This window comes from Pleurodeles waltl, chromosome 5 (genome assembly GCF_031143425.1).
Source record: "Pleurodeles waltl isolate 20211129_DDA chromosome 5, aPleWal1.hap1.20221129, whole genome shotgun sequence".
Taxonomy (NCBI): domain Eukaryota; kingdom Metazoa; phylum Chordata; class Amphibia; order Caudata; family Salamandridae; genus Pleurodeles; species Pleurodeles waltl.
Window position 1 is genome coordinate 1551149379 of NC_090444.1, and position 19025 is coordinate 1551168403.

The 19025-nt window shown below is 45.3% G+C and overlaps 1 protein-coding gene across 1 annotated transcript in view; it reads left to right on the forward strand.

Annotated features, from left to right (window-relative positions):
- TPO (thyroid peroxidase) overlaps window positions 1-19025 on the forward strand; it is a gene marked incomplete at its 5' end in the record, with an annotated part of 635329 nt that overhangs the window by 360796 nt on the left and 255508 nt on the right. Inside the window, one exon of the mRNA XM_069236627.1 lies at window positions 11057-11572. Within this exon, the coding sequence (XP_069092728.1) occupies window positions 11057-11572 (516 nt within the window). The remainder of the gene's footprint in view (window positions 1-11056; window positions 11573-19025) is intronic.

A 19025-nucleotide genomic window follows, 5' to 3' on the forward strand; every position in this document is an offset into this window, starting at 1 on the left:
AGAGTTGCAATGCTTATTGTCCCATCATCATTAAAGCTGAGATAATCTATTATTGCCCTTCGGATCGCCTCTAACGTTGCACCGTTCTGAAGCATCGAATCCCTAAATCGCCACCCCGATGCGCCTACCCGCTCCATGTTCATATGAATCTCAACTGTAACCGAGGCGTGGTCTGACAAGGCTTGCGGCTCAATCGCTGAGTCCCTAACCCGGGGAAGAAGCTCCTGTGTTGCCAGAAAAAGGTCCAACCTAGCGTATGTTTTAGTTGCTGCTGAGTAAAAAGAATAGTCCCTTAACATGGGGTGCGCACTCCTCCACACATCCACCAGGCCACAGTCACTCAGCCACTGGCTACCAGCATCCGACAAAGACCCCGTCTGCCCATACCGATGGCCTGAACGATCCAGGTCCCCGTCCATCACCAAATTAAAATCGACCCCCAGCAGTACAGCACCATCAGGGGATTGGAGCAGCGGAGTCAAAGCCTGTCTTAGGAAGATTTCCTGCTGGGAGTTAGGCGTATATAGGGAAGCAATCGTGAAGGAAAAAAACCCCAGTCTGAACCTCATGGCTAAAAGCTTCCCTGGAACCTCGTGTAATTTTGATATCACTTCCCCAGGGAATGGGCGTGATAGAAGTATTGTCACCCCTGCGTGCTTTGATGGTAGCGAAGGCCAGAACTGCCTGGGGAACCACTTAGAGCGCATACGATAAGTATCTTTGAAGACAAGGTGCGTCTCCTGCAGGAGACATATATGATTCCCCGATCTCTCTAAGACAGATAGGATGGCTAGCCTCTTGGTAGGGTTATTGAGCCCCCGAACATTTAAGCTTATACATTTAATTATCATATCCTATACTGAGGGGAACAAGCAAAAGAGAAGGGAGCACGATAGAGGACCACCCCCCACATAAAGATCTAGACCACCTAGAACACTCAGGCCTGAGGGTATCTCTACAAAGAGCCAGTATTGCAGGGAAACCCAACAACAAACAACTAATATGCACAACAGGTGCATAGAACACAGAAGTCCTCGATCGTCCATCTTCGCGAGGTGAAGTCTCCACGGGGCAATATATCCAACCATGTCAAGTAACCAGGTCCATCGCCCCCGCCGCCCCGACCCTCTTTGACGATCAGCATGCTGTTAGCAACGTGGTCAAAAGCAATCCTGGGCACCCCCGGCTGCCCTCCCTAGGCTGAAGTTCCGGCGGCCACACTGTTCAAAACTGATTCTCTCTCCAACCTCAGCTCTGAGGCCGTTGGACGTTGCAGCTTCCTTCTTTTCTCTTTCCTCCGCCAACGAGGAGGACCCCCGCTGGCAGGATCGCCTCCTCGCTCGCCTCCCGGCCTATATCCTCCAGACCCAGGATACGGCTGGCTTCCAAAACGGATTTCACCTGCCGGAGCTGCTCCTCCCAGCGGAAGACCAAGCAGAACGGGTGGCCCCAAGAATAGGACACATTGTGCGCTCGCAAGTGATCCGTGATCGGTCTGAATTCTCTCCGCCTCAGCAAAGTCCGCACAGATAGGTCTCGAAATAGTTGGAGTTCCTGCCCTCGAAAGAGTACCTGCTGAAGATTGCGGGCCCGCTGTAGGATCTTTTCTTTAAGAACAAAATTATGGAGACAGGCTAGGATGTCTGGAGGGCGGTCTCCAGGGCCACCAGCACGCCCAACACGATGAACCCGGTCCAGGACCACCTCCTGTGTCTCGTCCGGGCCAAACAGAGAGCGAAACAGATCCGCCACTTAGTCCCCAATGTCCTCCTTTTCAGCACCAACCGGAGCCCCTCTAATACGAATATTTTGTCGCCTCGAGCGGTTTTCCAAGTCCTCGACCGCCATCTGGAGGAGGTCCTGCTGCTCTCGGAGGTGGACTACCTCCTGATGCAGGCCCGCCACTTCTTCACCGCGAGGGACCTCACTATCTTCTAGCTGCGATACTCGTTCACCCAAGGAGGTAACCTCTCCTCGTAACTCCTTCACCTTCTATGAGATGTCCCTACGCAGCTCTTGGATATCGCCCCGGAGTGAATCAAACAGGGAGGTCAGAAAGCCCTTCGTAACGAGAGAACTCTCCTCTGGGTCTGTCTCCACCCGACTCTCCAGGGCCTTCGTCGCAGGTAAGTCCTCCGCCATAGTCCCAGATGTCAGACACCCCCCGCAAGCATGTCCCTCACTGAGCGCTCACGTTTGGATTTATACGTCGCCATGGCACACCGGCCTAGTCAAGATTCGCCGACTCAACCCTGCAGGTCCTCCAAAGTGTCCGTCTGAGACCGATCACCAAATGCCACCGTGTCAGAGACCGCGCCTGGATCCAACACCCGGCAGCCACCACTTACAAAGATCCGCTTCAGATGCCTCTTCCACTGTGTATGCGGGCCCACGCTTAATGAAAGTTTAGGTGATGAAGTGTAGCAGTATTGAGGCCGGGCAGCAGGACCCCCTATCTTCTATCGGGGCCTCGATCCTCTACAAAGCCCCACTCATAGGCACCAGGGTGGAGAGTGCCGGCCTGCAGCCCCCAATCCAGCCGCACGTGCGGGAGCGCCCCTCTCCTTCAGGGCACTCAGGCGTCTCAGGGCCAAGGCCCACGCCGCGGTCCAGCTGCTCCCGGGGCCCAGAGTGAGCCCACAGGCCCCCCGATACCCCAGTGCCAAGCTCAAAGGGCCGCCGGGGGAAAGCCCGTCTCGCGGCCCAGGCCGCCTCTTGCGCCGGTCCGCGGCCCGCCCCGATTCCGGGGCCGATCTCCGTTCTCCCCACGGGAGCGGCGCGGCTCAGATCAGGGCCACTGGCGAGCAGCAAAGAACCCCCGGGGGTGCTTCACAATTCGGGGGGAGCCTCCAGGCTTCCCCCCGACGGGCCGAAAGGCGCTTTTGCGGGTCCAGGCGGCGGAGCGCGGACGGGCACGTCCTAGCGCGCCGCCATCTTGGACACGCCCCCGGCAAGTACTTTTAAATGCCAAATCGAATTGGCAGTGAAACTGCATACACAGGCCTTGCAATAGCAGGCCCGAGACAAGGTTAGGGGGCTACTTAAGTGGTGGCCCAATCAGTGCTGCAGGCCCACTAGTAGAATTTAATCTACAGGCCCTGGGTACACATAGTGCACTGTACTAGGGACTTATAAGTAAATTAAATAGTCCAATTGGGTATGATCCAATGCTACCATTTTTAAAGGGAGAGAGCATATGCACTTTAGCACTGGGTAGCAGTGGTAAAGTGTGCAGAGACTTAAAACCAGCAAAAACAGTATCTACAAAGTGGAGGGAGGCAGGCAAAAAGTTAGGGGTGACCACCCTAAGGCTATCAGGTCTAACATGGGTCATGTACATGTTGAAGAAGGTTGGGCAGAGGGACAATCCTTGTGGGCCGCTGCAGATGGTCTTCTTCGGTTCCAAGGTGAATGATGGGAGACAGATACACTGGTATTCCAGTGAGGTATGTGGCGATCCATTTGAGGGCATCTCCCTGGATTCCGATTTGGTGGAGTCTGTTGATTAAGATGTGGTGGGAGACAGTGTTGAAGGCAGCTGACAGGTCCAGGAGGATGAGGGCTGCTGTTTCACCACAGTCTAGGAGGGCCCTGATGTTATCAATAACTGTGATTAAGGCTGTCACAGTGCTGTGGTTGGCTCAGAATCTGGATTGAGAGGGATTAGTAGCTGTGATCAAGGCTGTCTCAGTGATGTGTTTGGCTCGGAATCTGGATTGAGAGGGGTCTAGGAGGTTGCAGTGTTCCAAGTGTTAGGTGAGTTGCTGGTTGATAGCCTTCTCAAGAACCTTTGCTGGAAAGGGAAGCAGGGAGATGGGCCATTAGTTCTTCAAATCTGCTGGCTCAGCAAATGATTTCTTCAGTAGGAGCCTCAGTTTGGTGTGTTTCCAGTCCTCAGGGAAGGAGGTCGTAGTGATAGAGGTGTTCAGGACTTTCTTGAACTCATCGCCAATCCTCTTGCTAGAGAGGTTGAAGATGTGGTGCATACATTGGCCTGTGGGTATTCCAGAGTGGACAGAGTTCATGATGGAGAATGTGGCTCAAGTTGTGAAAGGGCTCCAATGGGTGAGCAGGTGCCTGTGGTTTGTGAGTGTGGGTTTGATTGAGCCGATGCTGTCAGTGGCGGGAGAATGAAGTTTGAAGTAAATGGAGGAGATCTTGTCATGGAAGAAGTCCAATAGGCTGTCTTACACTTCTTGGGAGGAGGTGATATTAGTGGCTGCAGTATGGGAGAACTCCTTTGTGATGGCAAAGAGCTCCTTGCTGTGGTTTGTGCTGGCTTCAACAGATCTGCTGGAGCTTTCTTCTTTGTTTCTCTCAGGAGGCAGTGGTATTGGTTGAGTGCTGTTTTGAAGGTGGTATGGTCTTCTCTCTTTTCACTAGTACACCACTTTCTTTCTAGTTGCGATTGGAGGATTTCAGTTTTGCAGTGAACCAGTTTGCTCTTCTGGCTAGTACTTTGGGTTTGGCTGGTATGGTGGGGGTAATTGTGTCGGATGTCAATGCTGTTCATGCTTTCCAGAAGGCCAACTGTTTTGGTGTTGTCTCAGGATCGTTGAGGTGTTAGTTAAGATCTCCTAGGAAGATGTAGTGCTCGGAGTCAATGGTGATTAGAGCAATGAGGTCAGGGTTAGTGTTGCAGAAGCTGTGGCATGGTCCCAGTGGTGTGTATGCAAGGGTCACCCTGGTAGTGCATTTTCCATTTGTGTGAAGTTGGAAATTGAGATGCTCCATTATCGGGGTTGAGTCTTCTGAGGAGGTTGTGCAGTGAATGGTGTCCTTGTAGATTATGGCATTCCACCTCTGTCTTTGAGTAGGCTTGATGTCTGGAAAGGTAAGAACACATACACATTCATAATGGAACTGTAGTGAATCCTAGTTTGTTTTAATGGGATAACAGGAGTTAGCTGAGCCTTTGGCTTGCAGACTCGTGCCCCTGTCACCTAGTGACTTTTAACCTACTTAGCTTGCTCTCTCATAGCTCATTTAATTATGTAATTAATCTAAGATGGCTGCCTTGTTTTTAGTTAGGCCACTTGTTATGCTTTGCATTATCAGTGCCACCGCGCTAAGGCGTCAAGATCAAGTGACAAAGACAAACAAACAGTAGGTGTTCACACTTAGGGACTTTCCCTCCCTATACTTTAGAGGGATTTGTTTATAATAATTGCCGCCCCAAGCATGTCTGTTATCTATTGTTTGGGAACACAGCTACTTCAGGGGTCCTGGTAGATCTGTATAAATACATCACACTTTAGACAGATAATCAGAGTGATTCTGACCAGAGGGCATCGCCACCATCGCTGATATCGATGTTGCACGTCGTCTTGACGCTGACCCAGTCTTCGTGTTCCTGCAGAGTCTGAGATAGAGACCTCATTCCAAGGTAACGAGGGTTGAGGGCTCCTCTCATGGACATGGCATTGGCAGGTCAGGTTTAGCAAACCCAGCTCTCCTTTAGGTAGGAGGTTAGGCCTATCATATTAGGGTATTAGGACATATTACACACCTTATGTCTAATATATGCTATTGCAAGATGGTGGGGGTCTTTGTAATAATGACTCTTGTCTTCACAATTCTGTTTCTTGCACTGTTCATTATCCTAATGATTGCAGCCCATGCAACATATCGCAGATTGCAGTTGTGTTAAATAAAAACTATTGAAACTTTACTGTATCTTCGTTATTGCCTGTGTTTGGTTAAGACATGATGTATCTGTGAGAAAGGGGTAATCTCCGTTTAACCACAACACTCCTTGAGATGTCTTATTCTCGACTCCATGTGTAAAGGCTGCCACAAATCAATTTGTACAGTTTGTGTTTTTGGTGAGGTGCTGCTAGTGAGCCGGAAGGGTTGGGATGACAGCTGCGACTTGTTGTAGGATAGGCATAGTCGCCTACAAACATAAGTACTGTCATCCTTAAACCAGCAGTCTTGCCCAGAGCAAGAGTCAAAACTACGACAGAACCAAGATGTTCAAATCTAATATTAGAAATAATAAATAACTCTCCAAGAACTGGAAAAATCTGGATGTCTTGGAGCCGCTACTGTTTAAACTCTATGGTCATCTTTGATTAAGGCTTCCAGTTTTCTATTTTTACAGATTTTTGCAGATAAATACAGACAAAAAAACAATCTTCATACTATCTATATTTATTTTTAAAAGCAGAAAAATACAGAAAATTGTGCTTCTTATGAATGACACTTGTTGTCCTTCATGAACACCAGGCCAACTGCTAAGCAGACAGACACCATGGGGATTTAAAAACAGGGTGAGATTCTCTTAAATACAGGTATAGGTTCACATATATTTGTATATAATGCTAATAGTTACCTGTTGGTGTAGTGTTTTGTTATATTTGGCTGCTTAATTTGCTAAAACATGACAGGCATCAAAGTATGAATGCAGGTTTATCAGTTAAATAAATGTGAAATATACCATTTAACAACTGAATTTATTCTCAAAACATAAAATAAATAAAGAGAAATACCAATAAAATAGGCAAAAAATAAACATAGATAAATACAGATTGAAGCATTAAAAAATAACCACCATAAAACTGGGAGCTCTATCTATGATATAAAACTCTATGATCATCTATGATATAAAACTCTATGATCATCTATGATATAAAACTATTTGATAATCTATAATATAAAACTAAGCTCCATGACAATGGGCTCTATGATCATTACGAACGTTATTACTAACTACTCAGATGTCGGCGGCTGACCTAAGAAGACCGTCAAGTTGACAGTGTTCAGTCTGCCTTATTTAGATGTTACAGCTCTGCAAGTGGAGGACTGGTCATAAATTGCTGATGAAGGAGACAGTGGCAGGACCCAACAGAATTTGTACAATGGCAGGGGCTATGGAATAGAGGTAAGTTTCACACACACACAACACACCACGTACACACCATCATTCATTACAATTCCAACACAACACAACCTGTACATGCTGAAAACACACATTGCCATACTTCCATGACACAACAGACACACATCATTGACTGCACCCACACACAACACAACCACAACAACCAACACAACTACACACTCAGCTACACAAACACATTCACACGAGGCACAACTACACACATCACTACAACATCCGCCACACAACAACACTCACCTGATTGTGTCATATAGCAACACAACAGACACAACACCATCAGCCTCACAGGCAAGTGACACATACAGACACAACCACACCATCCACTCCAGCTCCTTCCACTTCAAACAGCCAATACGCACACAGACATACAAACATACACATATATACATACCGACTCACATACACAAAAGATAGCACAAACTACCCGTACAGGTCCCCTTGCAATGCACACACATGAAATCTGTGGTCCAGTGTGAGTGTACCGGTATTGTGGTGCCAGCACTGAATGATTATACCACAATGACAGTTGTGTATTTGTGCGATATGCATATTGTGCCAGTGTGCCCCAGGCATGTTACACAACTGTCCCCCTGACATGTCCATGTCACAGTGATTTTAAAAAATTACTTTGACATGTATATGCCTGCAGTGGTCCCGACCTCAAGTCGAGCGACGGAGGGTCGTGTTTTCTCCGTGAGTCGGTGGCAGCAGTGATGGCAGGTGTTGCCCAGTCATGTCCAGTCAAAGATGGAGGTGGAATGGGGGAAAAAAGTGAGTTTTCACCCGTTCCCCCAAATCCACCAACACAGAAGTGGAGGTTGGACCGCCACTTTTTTCTTGGCGGTAAGGCACGTCCAACTCTGCACCGCTGGAAAGTCGTCTGGGGTGCTGCCGGCATCCACTTTTCTCTCTCCCGCCATCGATGCGGGCAGTGTTTCTTGGCCAAGACAGCAGTTCAAATACGGGCTTTCATCTATGGGACTGCCAACATCTAAATATGGCGGGCAGACTGTCACAGTGGAAGAGAGGTTTTCAGTCAAAAACTTGATGGCAGGACCGTTACCACCAACATCTAAATAAGGCCCTTAGTCTTAGGTTCTGCTGCTATTGATCTATGATCCCAAAGTGGCTACACAAGCAACTCTAAAGAACAGTAGCAGAATCAATTGATTTTTATGCTGCTTTTGCATTTCAGAAGTGCTTATATCATGTCAATAATCCATTCCATTTGGGCATCCTATATACATTTTCTTCACATGGGCTGCACATCTGGTGTTAGATGTTGGGTAACTGTCCTGCTCTCCACCCCGTGTCATTACTAGAAATATTTGACTGGAACACCAGTAGAGTACTCATTTAAATGTGTATATTTGAAATTATGCAGAGTATTGTTTGAAGAGAAACATCACATTACTAGTGGTGGGTGATCATCTCCTCTCCACCGGCGGAGTTTGCTGAGTTTTGGCCCCTCCGAGTTACGCATGTAACAGGGAGATATGGCCAACTCCACTGACCACCATGTAGCAGAGCTTTTTTCCCAAGTATGGCTCGTCAGCTGTAGGTTGGCAAGTGTGAGTGAGAATTGGCATCCCTAGCATGATTTTTGGGCACTAGGAGGGCACCCGGAGATTTTCCTAACGCAGGCAGGTGGGATCGTTTGCGCTGGGAAAGCTGCTGCTCGAGTAGAAAATCTACACGGCTGGCATTAAAACCAACTTGATCAGCAGCGCCCTCTGGGGCACCGTGTGGGGCAATTCACCATGATTTTACAGCATGAAACAAGCTCCTGGCACTAAAGATCCGAGCGTTGTACCGATTTCTGCCCACTCATGGAACTCTGCGGAATCTCGTGGTGTTTTTATATAACTCCGGAGAATTCTGCAGAGAGAAATTCTGCGAGTTCCACCCACCCCTCCATATTCGAAGGAAATTTACATATCATATTGTTTTTTAACTAGGTGTCAAGGCTTGACATTCAATAAAAGCGCAATAAAAGAATATAAAATAAATACATACTATGTTACAAAATCGGAGCATGTATAATTTGTAAAAGAAAACGGAATTTCTTTAAAAATACACTTAAAAACGGCCTGTGATTGAGGTGGCAAAATAGGCACGAAAAGCCAGCCAGAATAAAAGACATAGGGGGTCATTCCGACCCTGGCGGTCATAGACCGCCAGGGCCGGGGACCGCGGATGCACCGGCAACAGGCTGGCGGTGCATCCAGGCCAATTCTGACCGTGGCGGTAAAGCCGCGGTCAGAAAAGGGAAACCGGCGGTTTCCCACCGGTTTTCCCCTGGCCTGAAGAATCCTCCATGGCGGCGCTGCAGGCAGCGCCGCCATGGGGATTCCGACCCCCTTCCCGCCAGCCTGGTTCTGGCGGTTGTGACCGCCAGACCTGGCTGGTGGGAATGGGTGTCGTGGGGCCCCCTAACAGGGCCCCACAAAGATTTTCAGTGTCTGCATAGCAGACACTGAAAATCGCGACAGGTGCAACTGCACCCGTCGCACCCTTTCCACTCCGCCGGGTCCATTCGGAGCCGGCATCCCCGTGGAAGGGGGTTTCCCGCTGGGCGGGCGGGTGGCCTTCTGGCGGTCGCCCGCCAGCCCAGCGGGAAACTCAGAATGACCGCCGCGGTCTTTTGACCGCGGTACGGTCTTCTGGCGGTTCCCGCTTGGCAGGCGGTTCCCGCCGGCCGCCAAGATTAGAATGACCCCCATAGTTTAAGTTATTAACTCCCTGAGAAATTCGGGGAAAGCAAAAGCTGAACCTTTATCACCAAACTCTGAGAAGTTCGACATTTAAAGCAAATCGTCATGGAAAACCAAAAACACCTAAATGGGCAATCCATTTCACCCGATATTGAATCGTTTCAATGCGAAAAATGCTTGGTATTCATGAAGAAAACACACCTTTAAAATATAAAATTTAACTACATTATAAAAGCGCAAAAGATTCAAACTGAAGTAAAAGTAGTCAGTTATGGAAATTGAAAGATAAGACAGAATTAAACTACTTAAAAATGAAAGCACGCATTCTCAGATGGCTGCCAAAACGAACCCTGGAGTGGAGGGGATCCTGACAGAAACAATGGAAAACTACCAGACAGCTCTCCCACAAGATGAACTAGGGGTTATTTTATGTGGCCAGAACAGGAATAACAATTTTAGCAATCTGTCATGTCTGGTCATTATAAAGGAACCGGGAAATGTGGAAAGTTATAGATTTAAAGCAATCATATACTATAATAAAACGAAATGTGAAAACTAGGGAAAGTGGAACAGAGTGCTGTCATTTTATATAATTCTCCTATTCATTTTCACAAAAATATTTTCACATATCATTTTATGTAGCATTATGTAGCATTAGTGAGGGCGGTCTAAATCAAGTGAGCATACTCTCAACAGTGAGTGATGGAGTCTCAGTTCTGTGATTTGTTTTTGTAATTTATTTTTGACATTTGAAGTACAAAAATGTCGACCTGCCTCACATAAATATTTTGAACCTCATCAAAGGCTTACCATTCAACTTCAATATTCAGTTCTCAAATAACCTAGTATAGGAAGCTTAGTGAATCTCTATCTACATTCCATTGAACAAACCAAGATGTTTTAAATGACACAATCGTAAAACAGTCTCACTAACGCAACAACATTCTTGTAATCTGAAATGTTATCATTTTTGTCCTGGAAAAACCACCATCTCAGGTTCATTAAAGTCACCCTCACAGAACAGTTAGCTTTAGTCGACCTGTAAATGATGGTGAATCGTGTAGGTCCTAGGTGTTACAAACGTAATAAAGAAACTGATAAACCTGCTTATTATAGAGCCTGCCATTAGGAAAGTAAAGCTCAGAATCAATTGGTTTCGCTCATCAACGCATAAGAGCACCTTGCAGGGACATGAAAAATGGGCTGCAAGTAAACAATTGCAACTTGTCATCATACCAATTGCATATATCACCATCAAAAGAGCAGACTAATTGTTCCTGTGTTTCTATATTTTAATTACCACTGTCAACGTGGATAACAATAACATAATGATGGAACTCTCGTTTTGCCATTTGAAAACATTGGCATTTAGTCTTAAGTTTAAGTGACTAGTTTAAGTAATGAACTGTGTATCTTATTATATCTTTCATATCTGAATATGTAGATACCTCCAGAAGACACCAGATTCCCAGGACTGGAGTGTTTGCCTTTTTACCGTTCATCTCCAACTTGTGGTACAGGAAATCAAGGCATGCTGTTTGGTAATATTTCTGCAGGAAAACCAAGAGAACAACTCAATGGTCTATCATCATTTCTTGACGCATCAACAGTATATGGAAGCACTACAGCACTGGAGCAAAAGCTGAGGAATCTTACAAGTGAACAAGGCCTTTTAAGAGTAAATGTGCAATATTCAGATGAGGGCCGTGACTACTTGCCCTTTGTGAGTCAAGTGCCATCCCCCTGCGCACAAGACCCTAGTGGAAATACATCTGAGAGGATTGAATGCTTCTTTGCTGGAGACAGCAGATCTAGTGAAGTAATTTCATTGACAGCTGTGCATACACTATGGCTACGAGAACATAACCGCCTGGCCAAAAAGCTGAAAAATCTTAATCTGCATTGGAGCTCTGAAACTGTTTATCAAGAAGCTCGCAAAATTGTGGGTGCATTACATCAGGTTTGTTGACTTTTGCTTAAACATACACATTGTTTTCTAAGTATATTTGCTTGCCTCTTACATTCAAGCAGCAACCAGAGAAGAAGAATGAGGTCAGAAATTTCGATATTGATGTAAATCTTGCAAAAAGGCACTTGGCAATGTGAAAATGTTCTCAATTGAACAAACATCCAATGTGAACAATGCGACAAAGTTTTTCTCGGCGTAGTTGTTCCTTGCGCATTTCTTTGGTGTGAGTTACTCCTGAATTTCCAGGCCACATTCACCAACCATCTTCTGTGAGCAATTGCTTCTAACTCCAAATTGAAGACTGGCTTGGAAATTTCAAGAGTAAAACATGCTTACTCACAGAGACACGCTTTGTGGGTCACAGATGTGTTTTTTCCTTCATTTCTTTCTTCTTCTTGAGCAAGTTACACGTACGCCTGGAAGAAAGTCATGGCTAATCATGACAAACGCTTTGTGGAGCAGACCTGCTTGCTCATGGATGAAGGATATTTGTGAAAAATGTAAGCATGTCTTATTTCTGGTATTTCAGGAATAACTCTCAGGTTACTTCAAACCCAAGTTTAAAGTAACATGCGACTACTCTCAGAAAATACTTTGGAATCAGGCCTGGAAGTTTTAGAGTAAGACACAAACATGAGGAGGACAAAACACTCACAAAACGTGTAGTAAATCACTCAAATGTATATTAATTTACGTAAGCTATCTGCATTTCTGAGACCAGGGCTTATGTAATACAATTCTATGCTGCTGTCTAATGGAGCTATGGAACTATGGGGCATATATAAGAAAAGTGGGGCTGCACACAGTGCAGTGTCACTTTCCTTGCACCCCTTAATGCCCCACTACTGCCACCATGTGTGCACCATTTTTAAATAACGGCGCACCATGGTGCAGGGTAGGGGGCAATAGCGTCATTTTTCTTTTACGCTATTGATATGCTCTCAGAAGTAGCACCAAAATGTTGGCGCTACTCCTGCAAGGAAATCTGTTAGATTTCCATGTGCCATTTTTTCAGCCCCTCTAATGGGGGAATGTCCTCTTTGAATACATTATGCCTGGTGCAGGCATACTGTAGCGCAGTGATACTCAAAGTACGGCCCGGGGGCCGCATGCGGCCCTTTTGACCTTTACATGCGGCCCCCAGAGCAGCAGTAGCACTAGGCTGCTGTTTACTGAATTTAACAGGGGACACTTTATCTAAACATGATAGAAGATAAGGAAAGAAAGTAAGGAATTTGTCCAGCACCGCTTTAACTGCAGGAACACTTTCATTCTTTAAGAAACCTCACAGCAAATGTATATAACTATAAGTGTTCCTAAAAATTCAAAACGTGTATTTCATTTATTTACACACAGAACCATTTAATTTAACAGTGCATGGAGAAGTATTTTTTTAAAACAAAGGTTTCAAACATAAATTCAGAAACTTTCATTCTTCCCCCACCCCTAACATTCACTCTTACCCCCACCTTCATAACAATGTCAATAGAGAACTAAGAGGCAAGTCAGTTGTTTTCTGCACTCTTTGATTGGCCTGATTTGCTAATATACATGAACAAATTTATAGTTTATTAAATCAAACACAGGAGAATGGTTTGCACAGCACACAATCCAAAGTTATGCATTGTGAAGTTCTCCTACATACAATAATGAAGAACAAGAAGGGAACGTGAAATAAAACAATTGCCTAGGATCACACAGTTTGGTAAAGTTTAAAGATTAATGTCAGGTTTTCTGGTTTCACATTGTGCGATTCAGCCACTAGATCTATATGCTTTGCTGCCCCCTATTGCCACCATAACGCCACAAACCCTCCCCACCCATAGCCCCCTCCTCCCTTTGATCGTCATGCTGCTAGCATCAATGCGGCCTTCGGTTGCACCACAGACCAAACTTTGTGGCCCCTGGGAAAATGTTTGCGAGTACCCATGCTGTAGCGCAAAGGATTACAAAGTGGCACAATGCAAGCTCTGCTCCACTTTGTAAATATGGTGCGGCGAATTTGAGGGCATATTTAAGAGCTCCAAGTGCCACCTTAGTGCAGCAAGAGCACCACTTTTTTACGCTAAGGTGACGCTGAAGTGGCATTTTCCCCGCGCCATATTTATAAAGTGGCACAATGCATACATTGTAAAACATTGCACCACATTATGCCTCTGCCAGACAAAATGTATTCAAGGGGGGAGTTCCCCCTTTAGGTGGGCCAAATAAATGGTGTAAGGATATCTAAGAGATTTCCTTGCACCATTTGTTGTACCTTTTTAACGCCTGCTCAGAGCAGGTATTAAAAGGGGGCATACCATTATCTATAAAGTGGGCCCCTATGCACTGCAGGAATAGCACCAACATTTTGGTGCTACTCCTGCAGAGTCCATCAATAGTGTAAACATTTTAAAATTACACAATTGTCCCCTACCTTGCACCATGGTGCGCCGTATTAAAGATGGCACACACCTGGTGGCGGTAAGGGGGTGTTAAGAGACGCAAGGAAAGTGGTGCTGCACTGAGTGCAGCACCACTTTTCTTAAATCTGCCTGTTGGCCTCTAATGCCACACTGCCGTAAAGGAATGACACTAATGTGGCATTAGGATGACGCTAGGGGTTCTTAAAAATGCCCCTATGTGTGGGATAATGGTAACAGAGGACTCCAATAGGGTCTTTTTACCAAGGGAGGGAAAGTGCAGAAACAATGAAGGTCAACAAAGAAGCCATCTACCGGATTTGTGTAGAACGCAAAATAACACACGATTTCTATATTTTCCTAAAATGCAAATAAAGGAGGTTAATAGGAGGATTGACTCAGAAATAAATGTTTCACTTGTGATTCATTTCTGAGAACCTGGTTTATTGACCTATCAAAAACAAATAGGAATCTTCCGACAAAGCAGGATTGATAGTTTAGTTCGGAGGGACCAGAAGTAGCTCTAGCTAATAGAAACGAAATAGACAAGAGAGGTATCCTGGAATAACTAGTCAAATGCCTTGTGGAATAATCAAGGCACTTTCATGTCAGGGTGCTGAATAGAGAGACAGTTCAGAGTCGGAATGACGCGAGGAGAGATTCGTGAACCAGGGAAGAAGATTGTGTCAATGCGGGGCTACTTTGCCTGCAGAAATACTACAAGGCAGGTGGTGATACTGACAAGGCAAGGAGACTTCCATATTTTTTTCAGCTGGTGGAGTGACATTCGAATGACCTTCTTAGCGAAAACTCCAAACAAAAACTGTGATGTGCTCATAGAAAGTTGAATAAATATGGAGACTGTTTGACTTTTCCAAAAAGCACATTCCAGATCAGGGACTTGGGAGAACGATGGCTTGCTTCAGACGCATGATTCTATTTGAACTTTAGGGAAGGAGGCATGTTTTAGTCTTCATCACGCAGGAATTCCCTCAAATGATGATTTTCCCACAAAGGTAAGCCACTAAGGCTCCGATTAACTGTGGGCATGCTTTAAGTGCGGGCTTAATTCGTTGACGGAAATATCAAGTCTAACTCCCTAGAATAAGAGCAATTTGCGGACTTGGAATTGCTGGGATCAAATCCGCATGTTGAAACTACATTCCAGGACTAATTCGGTGGTAAATGCGAGCTAGGGTCCTGTCTGGGAGGCAGGATGCAGTAGATGGAGGGAACATAAGATGGAAAGGATGGCTGTAAGTCGGCAAGGGAAATGTTCTTTGCTTCCACAGGCTATAGAGAGGGGCCAGAATGGGGGCAGGGCTGGGCTTTTAGTCAACTCTTCACCTGACTTTCCTGGCCGAATTTTTAGACAGTAAAATTGAACCTGATGCTCCCACTCTCAAACAATCTGGATGCGGTAACGCCCGACCTCTGGTGATCAGGTCGATAGGTATTCATCCCTAAGATACCACTATGCTTTGCATACAATCAGGCCCATGTTGTACTTCTGTTGGTTCTTTAATAAAATGCACATGATGTTGAGCAAAGCTGTTACTTTCAGGGTGAGCAACTGTGATTTGATAGGGTTTGGGGTGCATGGTTAAAAGTGTTCATATTGGTGTCGTACCACACTGTTAAGAGAAGCACTCATATGGAAGGGGTTTGACGTGCTAGTTGGAAATCCTTTGTTATAATGGATGGTTTTAAGAGAATTATTGTATACACGTTTCATAATAAAGATGGTTAAAATACACTGATATCCGATGATAAAAAAGAAGAAAACAAATTCAATCCAGTTCTTTCCTCAAAATATGGCAAGCAAACCATATATAAGTAGCAACTGAGGAAACAACAAATATATCATCGGTTCAGCATCAGACACATTTTTTTCACTCCACTGATCTTAAATAATAAGAGGAGCAAGTTCTGTCTTGGACCAGGGGGAAACATCCTGAACAACAAGGTCCTAAACAACGACTTGCCTAAACCACTATTGCTAAACAACTAAAAAGTCTCTACAACGAAGTACTCAACAACTACTGTCTAAACAATGATTTTGCCTGAATAACGATTGCCGAAACAACGAGTTTTAAGGTAAGTTTTTCTTTTTTTATGATCTATTGTTTAGACTATATTTATCTATCTATCTATCTATCTATCTATCTATCTATCTATCTATCTATCTATCTATCTATCTATCTATCTATATAAATATATTGTTTAGAATTGATATATATATATATGTATATATATATATATATATATATATATATATATATATATATATATATATTCTAAACAACTAATAACCCATGACAAAAAAAAATAAGAAAAACTTACCTTAAAATTCAGTGTTCAGGCAATCGTTATTCAGGCCAAATCATTGTTTAGACAGTAGTTGTTCAGTACTTTGTTGTAGAGACTTTTTAGTTGTTTAGCAGAAGTGGTTAAGGCAAGTAGTTGTTTAGGACCTAGTTGTTTCACCGGCAGCATGGCTGGTGCTCTGTACAGTCGGTGCACAGACAGGAGTAGACTGGTTTGCCTTTGGCATGCCTTCCCCTTCAGCTCAAATTAATTATTCTTACACAGCAACCTCAACTTTCATCTCAACAGTCACAAAGATCCCAACTCCACTGCCCTACTAGAGAAACTCATCACCTCGCTTGTCCAAGGACTGGCCCACAACACATGAAACACTCTTGAGCCCATCTTCACAGCCAGCAATAAAATCTCACTCGAACAGACCACTCCATCGTCCACTTCTTCATCGATACATACCAACTCTCCATTGCCAATGTTACTAATACTCTCAGAAGCAGCTGAAACAAGGTAACAAAAAACAGACTGGACCAATACCCTCAGTGTCCACCAACCAAATCTTATCGGCAGCCTTCACTCTGACATTAAAACCATCAATAACTGGATCACATACTGTGCAGACACCCTAGGGCCCTGAAGGTCATCAGAGATCCAGGAACCAACAAATGTGCTAGCTGGTACACTGAAGACCCCCAATACCCACAGCAAACAGCTTCAGAGAAGATGAAGAACCAACCGGGACACCATCGCAAAAAACATATATGTTAAAAATGGAGTCTCTAGTTGGCAGAGGTATGCAACCTGTCCAAGTAGGGTCCACAGTCCTAGTCAGGGTAAGTCAGTTACACACCATAAATTAACCTGTGCTCATCTTCTGGTAGAGTGGCACAGAGCAGACAGGCTTAACTTAGGCGGCAATATGTAAAGTACTTGTGCAATATTTGAGACAGTGATACAGAGCATACACCACAAAAAAGCTCCACACAAAGCTAGAAAAATAGATTATATGTTTATAAGTACAACAAGACAAAAATGACAAAAATCCAACAAGTTGAAGTCGAGATATACATTTTTAAAGAATATCTGCAACTAGGGTGCTAAGAAACTTGAAGCACTAAATGAGGCTATCTAGTCACGCTAGACTAGGTCAAATCTAAACAGTCACCCAACCGCGATGAAGCGTGGGTCCGATACAGGGACCAACCATGTTCCGCTGAAAAAGTACCTTTGGGATGGAGAATGCATCAAGGTTGAAATCCTGATGTAAGGAGCAGAAGAGGCAATGCACAGACAATGTGTTGGTTCTGATTGGGGCAGTCAGGGATGCGTCATTGGCAAGCTCTTGGCTTTGAAGGTGATGCGTCATAGTTGAGCCATGCAGCCGGTCATGTGAAGGCAATATTTAGGGCGAAGGACCATGTGTTGACTCTGAGCTGCGTAGTGGCGGTGCGATGTCCTCGTCCTCAGTGCCAGTGGTGCTATGTCGGCGTCGGGCAGGTAATGTGCCGGTTCTGATCAGTTCAGCTATGGCGATGCATGTTTTTTTGTGGAAACAGCAGAAGAACCTACTTTCAAGGGCCTAGCACTGGATTGGCAGCGCAGGACTCACAGTTGGAAGAATTTAGAAGCTATAGCAGGGTTGAGTCAAGTCTATGATGTCCCTAAGACTTTAGAAAAGGAGGAAAGCCAGCACGACCTTGGCGTCACTTTGGTTCTGCTGATGTAAAGATGCAGGCCCAGTCCTTCTCACTCCCAGGCAAGGAGAGCAGCAAGCAGCAGGGCAGGTACAGCAGAACAGGAGTCCAGCAAAGTCCAGCAGAGTCTAGCAGAGTGACATACACTTTGGCAGCACAGCAGTCCTTCTTCCTGGCAGAATGTCTCAGGTCCAGAAGTGTGCTAATTTGTTGGGGTCAGAAGTCCAGTTCTTATACCCAGTTGTCCCTTTGAAGTGGGGAAGACTTCAAAGAGAGGTCTTTGAAGTGCACAGAGTCCCTGCCCTTCTTGCCCTGGCTCCAGGCTCATTAAAGGGGGTTCTGCAGCACTTACTATGCAATCGGGAACAGCCTAATCAGGTGTAAGTGCCAGTTCCTCCCTTCCATCCTGCCAAGGATGGGCCATCAGGATGTTACCTAGGCTCTCTTTGTGTGTGGCTATGTGGAGGGAATTCACAAGAGCCCAGCTGTAACCATCCCAGATGTGCATTCAGAGACAGGTACACAGCACTAGGGGCCAGATGTAGCAAAATTCCAAATTGCGAGTTGTAATTTGCGAGTCCCAGCGACTCGCAAATTGCAACTCGTAATTTGGAATGCAGAAAGGTGTCTCAGACACCTTCTGCAAGTCACTATGGAGGTCGCAAAGACCCACCTCATTAATATTAATGAGGTGGGTCGCAATTTTTGGCGACCCCATAGCGATTCAGGGCACTCACAGGGATGGTGGCCTGCTGGAGACAGCAGACCACCATGTCCGTGACTGCTTTTAAATAAAGCAGTTTTTTTTTTCAAAGTGCAACCCGTTTTCCTTAAAGGAAAACGAGCTGCACTTTGAAAAAAAAACGAAACCTTTAGTTTCAGTATTTTTCAGGGCAGGCAGTGGTCCATTGGACCACTGCCTGCCCTGAAAAATTATTTTTTTTCCCAGACACAAAGGGGAAGGGGTCCCTTGGGGACCCCTTCCCGTTTGCGCCTGGGTTACCATCCACTTCAAGTGGATGGTAA